This window comes from Sphaeramia orbicularis, chromosome 10 (genome assembly GCF_902148855.1).
Source record: "Sphaeramia orbicularis chromosome 10, fSphaOr1.1, whole genome shotgun sequence".
Lineage (NCBI taxonomy): Eukaryota > Metazoa > Chordata > Actinopteri > Kurtiformes > Apogonidae > Sphaeramia > Sphaeramia orbicularis.
Genome location: NC_043966.1, coordinates 22,562,089 through 22,570,749, shown reverse-complemented (window position 1 = coordinate 22,570,749; position 8,661 = coordinate 22,562,089). Strand labels below are relative to the sequence as shown.

The following is an 8,661-nucleotide window of genomic DNA, read 5'->3' as shown; positions in this document are numbered from 1 at the left end:
ACAGAACCTGAATAAACAGAATAACCAGGTTTATGCTGGGTTAAGGTTAGATTGGATATATTTCAAGATGACAATACTAGAATTAAATTGTGAAAAAGTGGTCCAGGTAGTAGGAGAGACATCATTTTCATGTATAGATTGGACACCACAGAGTCAAGACCCGAACCCCATTGAGAATCATTGAAGCGTGGTGGAGAAGACATAACACAGTGAAGTGACTCGTACATCATCAATACAAGATCAGAGCACAGTCAATGCAATCAATATGACATTTGGTAAAACATTACACAAGCAATGCACTGCATAAACATGTCCTATAATCAAATGAGTCAATTTGGAGGTCTCTTTTAATAAACACTTTCCTTCCAGTCTTTCTCTTTGGAACATTGACTTAAACATTTACATCATTTTCTCATACTTTTGAAAAAATGGCAGTTTTTGGCCCATCTTCGAGCTTAAAAGACTAGACCCTTTCTTGGAGGCTGCTTTTATACCAAACTGTTATCACAGGCAGAATCAGCACAGTTTAAAACTCATTATTAGCTTAATATCAGGCATGGTTGTATTTACAGATGAAATAATTCTGACCAGACATGAAAAAAACATGACATATGATATTTTCAGTGTCTATATCAAAATGTAGTAGATTTTTTTGTCACTGCATTCTTTTTCAATTTGCATTTTCCACACCAAACATTTCTGTTTTGTTTCTTTTGGCTGGATATTAACCCACAACAGATTAATAAACCCTTTTTTAGTCTAGCCCTCTGACTTATATATTATATTACCCTATTATTATATTAAGGTCAACTTGCTAATATTTAACATTTTTTTACTTCTAGTGTGCACTGTAACATAAATTAAGAGCATTAGAGTTTTTGAGGTTATGCATGCTGATATTTGTTAGCATTTTTGACTGTTATATATTTATCTTGTTTATCTTTTTCAAGCAAGTTGTTCGCAAATCTATTGTAAGTAAATATCAGATCTGATCTCTCTACTCTCTGGGCATCTGCAGCCTCATACCTTATGCACATAATATGCATGACAGAAGATCACACTGACCTATATATTGTAAGCTGCACATAAAGGGATAGAGTACAAGTGTGTGTGAGCAGCAGACAAGGCCACGCTGAGGGGATTGTTCACTCTCTGAGACACTCTGTGTCAGGCTGTAAGCTGCTCCAGCTGGACCACACGCCCACTCGCTCTTACATAACCTCATACATTCCTCCCCTACAGTATACGCTCTGCACAGACAGGGTACATACTGATCGTCATGGTCAAATCAAACGTACTCCCAGGTTGCAAAAGAAAAAACAAGAAGTGGGTTTTCCTCTCAACAGATTCATTCTTTTAGCAAAATAAAATTGAGCTTATCTTGTCATAAAGGAGGAGAGGGGGGAGGGGTGGCGGCTCTGTGTTTCGGGGTTCGTTGGGAAAGTCTCAATCTAAAAAAGAACACGGTGTTCCCGTCTTCACAGCTGTGTCTCCTTTCTGACAAGACGAGAGCAGACACACACCGTTATCTGATACCAGATACAATGATTTTAATGTACAGGGTCTGAAGCTGCAGTCTTTTGAAAAGGTAAGAATTCACATAGATTAACCATGCAAAAGTAAAAATATTAATGTAGAATGTCTAGGATTATTAGACTAGCACTAAAAACAACTGTCACAATCATATCACCATCTGTACATTTGTATTGCAATTTACATACTATCAAAACTGCAAAGAACATATAGCAATATCTCCTTTAGCAAACTGAAACATGTAAACACAATATTGTGCAACTTCTCATCCAATCAAAGCCCTGGTCTACTTCAGGTCATTTCCTCACTGCAAGGCCAACAGGAGACCACAGTACAACGTCCACATAAAATATAAACAAACACAAACCTATTTTCACATCCTTGTACCTCATAAGTGGTTGAAATTATGGCACTTTTACAAATGTATGCATTTTGATTCCTGCCTGTTTATCTTTCATTCATTCATTCATTCATTCATTTTCTGAACCCGCTTTATCCTCACTAGGGTCACAGGGGTCACTTGGAGCCTATCCCAGCTACATAGGGGCGAAGGCAGGGTACACCCTGGACAAGTCGCCAGTTCATCGCAGGGCCTGTTTATCTTTATCCTTGAAAACATATCAATGCACATGTTGGTGTTATCACTCGTATCGAATTTGTGTCTCAAGTCTTACATCATTCATATCCTGAAGACACTTTGGATTTATCAAAACAGATGTAACCAAACAGAGAATACTTCCTGAAAGACTCCTTTCTGCAAACATGCTGCTCTTGCGCCGTTATGGAGACACTGAAAACACAGAAACGCTAATGACTTGAGTGAGCGTGTTGCTTCTCATTACGTCTGCAACACAAGGCAGCATATTGTACGTCTAAGCCAATGCACAATGACGTGGGCTGCACCGTCTTTCACATGAGATGATTTTATGCATGGCAATGCCTAGCAACACTAATTCCACTGCATGCAGGTTATATATCACATTACACAACAACTTGTTTTAATAACTAGCACAACCTATTTTAATTGTCTTATAGTTTTGGACGACTGAAGTCTACTTGGGTCTTCTGTTTGACTTCACTGTTGTCTTTAAGGGTTAGTGAAACGTGCCTAGATGTAAAAGTAAACACATAGTGAATGAACTGTACGTGTTTGCTCAGGGAGCAGTGCTGTTACCATAGAAAAGTGCAGAATGGCGATAAGAGCAAACAGTGCAGGTGTGGCAGACACCGATGTCAGTAGGTGCTATAGCGGCTAAAAAGTTATGGGTCTTATTTTGAGATTATTGACGCTTAGTCATCAACCTTCAGGACCTGTATCAGGTTAACGTGACCTGCATTATACAGTAATTATCTCTTATTGTCTGGTTGTCATGCAGGGATTTTATAGCCATTGAGCAACTGACAGTCTGCAAAGGTGAAGCAAGCTTTGCAGAGCATACGCTGCCATTGTCTGCCAAGTCTGTGATCACGCAGCCTCATGCTGATGGACCGGTTAGGGCAAAGACCTTCCAACCACACACAGATTCTGCCATGTCCTAAGGTCTGCAGGTCACATAGCACTGAGCCCACAACCCCTGACAAAAGCAGCCTCTCATGCCAAGATATCAAATTTTATAAATGAGGATTTTCATTTTGAAGCCCAATGATGTTGAATATATTTCAAACAATTTAAGGCAAATGGGTTGATTTTTTAAATTTGTGACAAACTGAAGGAGTAAGGACTTAAAAAAAAACCACCTGAATTAAGAAAAGTGGGAAATTGCATCATCACGAACTAAAACAAGGCTGAGCTCATGAAGAATCAAGTTTTAAACAGGATGTTAATGATGCATTAAAGTATGTTACACAACCAACAGTGTATAAAGTAGTTCAAATGAGGCTGACCTTTGATTTCTGCAGAAGTGGAATGGAAATGCAATTAATGTAGGGGTAAAACTAATGGGAAAAAAACATACATATTTGTACACTACACAAACACTGGCAGGGACCCCTTTACTTGCACAATGACTAATTTTGCATTTCATACTTTATGCATATTTTGCTGGTAGTACATCATAGTTGCACTGCAAGTTCTAAATGCAGTGTGACTTCAGGGTACTTTGACATTGCCCTCCTTGTACTTTTACTTTATTACACAATCTGAGCTCTTCTGGTGACGTTTCACTTGACGCCATGGGTTACATCAAATGATCAAATGCTGCACATAAAATTCTTTACACTCACTTTTGTAGGCATCTGCTGTGTATTATGCAACACGACTCTAGAGACATTTTAATTTTGCCCAGCTGTGACTGGTTACAACTATTTGCTCTCAGGTTTCCCAAGTTAAATGTGACTTTGGAGAGTTGTACATGTAAGCAGACTGATCCCTGTTGTAGAATGTCAGTGTCATGGTTCAGCAGAAAAAGAGTGCATCTGGAGTGGGTAATCTCAAGTATATTTGGATAATTAGGCTACTTTAAAGCACATTTTATTAAATCTGAGTGGTTTTCTGTGCAAAATGTTAATTGTAATAACAGACAAGCATGTGTACATGGTTATGCAGAGCAGATTTTTCAGACTTCTGTTCTTAAAGTTTCCATATAAACTTGTCTTCCTCAAACATTAAAGACAAAACAAAAACAAATGTGCATTTATATAAAACTGCATGTAACCAACAACCAACTATTAATGCAAGTTAGCACAAAAATACAATACTATAGCAGACAATCATCTAATGTAAGAAAATATCCACAGATATAAACCGACAGAAGGGTAATATGTTGAAAATATAACAAAGATGCCTTACGGAAGACAAAATGCAAAATACAGGGTCACTAAAGTATGTAAGATGTTGATGTTTTTTCTGTATTGCTTTATATTTTGTTCAGACCCAGTTTTCTGTCCTAAGTGAACAAAAGAGGTTAAAATGATTTAGGGGATTAGTTTGCATTGTTTTGTGGGTCTCAATCATGTCTGGAGAATAGAATCCTCATTTCTTTTCAGGTTCACCATCTGACCAGCTGTCACCAGTGTTGTTGACCCACTTTATTTCAGCGGACACTGACCAACACAGCCATTTTGATTTGCAGCCATGTCTAAGGCCCATTGTGAATGAGAAGAGAATAGGACTGCAGGCACATGCAGCACTTTTATGCAAACTCCTCACCCTGACTCGTTCACCACTGGACTGAGCAGTTTGTTTTTTCCTCTCTGACCGCGTCTGCCCTCCTTTCGCTTCCTCGATGCCCTTCATCACACTGCGATCTCTTAATCACTGCTGTGCCTTTGAAAGAGAGAGAGAGAGTGGAGGGAGAAAAAAAGCCTTTGCGACCGGATTGGCTGCTCTAGGTGGAGCTGTTGCTAAGGGGAGGGTTTCAGAGGGTGATGGATAGTTGGATCACCTACAGGGGGCAACCAGTTTGACTAACTTATCATTTTGTTTCTTCTAAACTGCATTGCCATCATGTTGGATGTGACAAAGTTCTGTGAAGCTGTGACTTATCTGTTCTATAACACCAACAGAGAATTGTGTTCTGAGCCACCAGGGTGCTTTTATCAACTTTATTATCTCAACTAAATAAATTCCTGTCACTTCTGATGAGGTGGTCCAATTTACTGTTTTTTTGGTCTCTTTCAGTAGTTACATCTGTTGTTTTGACATATTAGTGCAGCCTTTATGTCAACATTAGGAGAAGCACTACCATTAACCATGCTGTGATGGGGTTTGTTTTGTAGGTCAGTTGAAGATCATATGGCTCACAATGATGACACTTAAGTGTTTCCTTATATTCCTAGCAACTACAAAATGCTCCACTGCCATAAAATCAACCTCAGTCTTTTTGTAATCATTAACCATTCTCTAAAGAAAATCAGTAACCAGCAGTAGCTAATTGAAACTAAAAGTGTGCGAAAATGGCTCCACTTCACCTGAAAAGACAGGCTAAAATATGTTCTATTAAAGTGCTGCAAACATCACTGCTGCAGAAGCTTTGCATCAGCACAACCATGTATTTGCATACACAGCAGCAATAAGAAATGGTGCTTAGTTTAACAAATTCTGTCATGACCACTTAACACCTCCGTCTTTTCTCCTTTGGGTAAATCCTTACTCAGTAAAGCACTAAGTCGTTCAGCAGCCTTAGATAATGCTGCCCTACATTAAAAGTGAGGAACTGGTGTAGCTAACTGCTAAATGATGTAAACCTGGAGTATAGTGCAATCTAAACTTTAACTCCTTTACAGTCTGCAGATTCTGTGACTGAAGCAACTACAGGAACTGGGACAAACACTTAACTTTCATTCTGTGAACAGTGACAAATGACAAGACAGAAATTAAAAGTTTCCAATTATTTATTTCAGTTTTACTGCATTTCTGCTCAATAAAAAATTGGGTTTGAAAGATCCAAGGACAAACAGATGAGTCATTTCATCATAATACCTTGATTTATCAGTCAGACAATGGGACCCACGTTGGAGGAAACTGAACAGGGCATGAGGACGACGTACAAAAGTCAAGGCACGCCATGTTACAGTAACACCGAGTGGAAACACTAACGGACTATCAGGTAAGAGCCCTTCAGCTCAGCATTAAATTATTTTAAAAAGGAGGGACAGAATAACCAGCATTCATCTTTCTCCTACAGTCAAACCTTTTATTCATTAACGCATCGTTCTGGTGACATTTGTCATCAAATTTGAAATGAAAACTGCATTAACTAAAGCTGTGCTTCATCTGGACTTGGGTACAGATTCAGTAAACCTCTGCCAAACACTTAGCGTCGACTGCTGCAATGACAAGCATGCAGAGGGACACATGCAGGCATCACCGGTTTTTAAAAAGGCGTTTACTGGGAGTTGGGGGGGGGGGGGCGCAGCAGGAGAAAGGGGGAAGGGATGGAGTGCTACTCAGAAGTTAGACAAGTCACAAAGTGGTTGCCCTGGTCAGTTCACTGTCCACTGAGATATGTTAGAAGAGATGGAGCCCTTCTCATAACACATCCCATTGTTGCAAGTCAAGCAGTCCAGAGGAATGAGAGAAAAAAAAAAAAAAAAAAAAGAAAAGACATTACTCCTATCTCATGAAGTTTCCTCCTCCGATCTCTCTCTTGTATCTGTTGGTGAGGTCGTCCGCTTGCACTGTGAGCTTGGAGAGAACTCCAAACAGTCCCCTGAGGTGGTAGTGAAACTGATGCTCCAGGTCTGTGTTGTCATCCATATGTAGATCTACGGTCACTGGCTGCTGCTCCTCCTGCTTCACTGCCATCTCCAGGAAGCTGGCCCCGCTGCTCATCTCCCTCTTCAGGAGACCCCACTCCATGTCGTTCTTTATGGACTTTAGAAGCAGGTAGTGCTCGTACATGTCTCTCTGCTTTTGAGGGCACGGTGGTTCGTTGTTGTTGGCCTCCACTTCACTCGCCACCTGCTCCTCCAGAGGCATGTCTCGCAGTAGACTGGGCACCATGATGGTCTCATCCATGTTATTGGCAGCGGCTATGAAGCGGTGCATGACGTTGATGAGGGAGTGTTTGTTGCTGGCTGAGTCGCTGTTGATCTGCATCATTTTGAAGGCTTTAGATTGGCTTGGGGGGCTGGCAGGTAAAGTTAAGGCAGAGCTGACTGGTGTTCAGAGGTGTCTGATCTGCAAGAGGAAGAGACAAGAGTGAGAATGCATCAAAGGTTGCACAGTTTGCAAGAGCATTCTCCAACTGAAACACATAATATGACAACAATACTCAATATACTTGCACAAGCTTGAGCAGGAAAGACAATGCAGAATGAGAAAGTACAGTTGAAAGCAAGTGAATCATTTCCGCTCGGACAAAAGGCAAACCACTTAATGATGTGCACACAAACTACACACTGACACACACACACTACAGTACAGGCAGTACTCGGCTGCTGTAGATGATGAAACACCAGCAGCCCGGGCTTCGTGTCTAATTATAATCTGAACTCCAAGATTAAAACAAAACAGAGTTCAAATGAATTACTAAACATAACATAATGTTCATTTTGCGGCATTAGTGTGTAAAAAAAGATCAATGCGATATTGACTTCCTGGTACTAAAAGCCTCGAGACAATTTTATTTCTAAATAAAAGATGTAGACTGACCTGAACGACGAGGTGACGGAATTAAAATGTTTCTTGGCGTGCTGTTAAAATAAACACCCTGCTGTTCTCCGGCTCCGCACACCACCCGCCAGGAAGGAAAGTAGAAAATTTCCCCAACTGACTAGAAGTGAATCCGCTATTTATACCGGACAGCCGGTTTGCAGCGACAAAAGACAAGTCAGACCGCCCTTTTTATATTCCCCGCCCAGCCGATTGGCCAGAAGGACATATAGGCGGGCTCTAATAGCATCTGATCCCAAACTGACCAATGACAGATCAGATAATTGCTGCCAGTCAAATAGATGGGTTTATGGGCTGTCTGTAATCGGCTGCACCCGGTTAACTCTCATATTTTCCGGTTTGTTCACAGCTCGGATGTAATATACAAACATGGCGTCGTACCGTAAATTTCCCAAGTGCACGGATTGATTGTTCTGTATATTTAGCTTAAGATATTCAAGGCCTCGTGAGCGTCAAATCTAAAGGTATATTTATCGCTTGTGCTTCACTTCTCCGGGTTCAGTACTGTTGTCCGTTTCAGGTTATTATCTACACTGCACCGCCCCCTGGTGGTTAAAGTGTGCAGGACAAGAGTTAGAGTCCGCTTTGTTCTCGTTTCAAGCAACTAAAACTGAGATTCTCTAAATTAATTAATCCTTATTTTTAAGAATGAAGTTTGAAGTGCTAATGTTGCTTCAAAGACAGATAGACCTGAAATCTTTGTTGCCATGGTAAGTCCGGTACACAAACTAGTGGCTCCAGCTGATAAGAGGAAAACAAGGTCATAATTTGATTATGTGTAATGAGCAGACATTTTTAGAACGAACTGTAATCTAGAAATTTACAGACATAAGTGACAGTTATTTAGGAACAGAATTACCCTGAGTCTGACTGGGGTCATTCAAGTAGCAGGTAAATATAATATATGGTCCCATGACAGGCAGGCATCAAATGGAATGACAAGAGAATCAAAAACAAAACCCCCATTTCCAGGACAGCAGAGATATTATCTACAGTTTTTTTTAATTTTTTGC

The 8,661-nt window shown here is 40.3% G+C and overlaps 1 protein-coding gene across 1 annotated transcript; it reads right to left on the bottom strand.

Moving 5' to 3' along the window:
* Positions 1-5,847: 5,847 nt before the first annotated feature.
* On the bottom strand, positions 5,848-7,779 carry mid1ip1l (MID1 interacting protein 1, like). Its single transcript, XM_030145694.1, has 2 exons — positions 7,628-7,779; positions 5,848-7,153 (listed from the first exon to the last, which is right to left on the bottom strand). Exon 2 carries the CDS (start codon positions 7,073-7,075, stop codon positions 6,587-6,589), a length of 489 nt encoding a protein of 162 aa, XP_030001554.1. The 5' UTR covers positions 7,076-7,153; positions 7,628-7,779; the 3' UTR covers positions 5,848-6,586.
* Positions 7,780-8,661: the final 882 nt, after the last annotated feature.

What these genes read in the sequence shown, in the direction of transcription:
- mid1ip1l (XM_030145694.1), bottom strand. Translation starts at nt 7,075, where the DNA reads ATGATGCAGATCAACAGCGACTCAGCCAGCAACAAACACTCCCTCATC.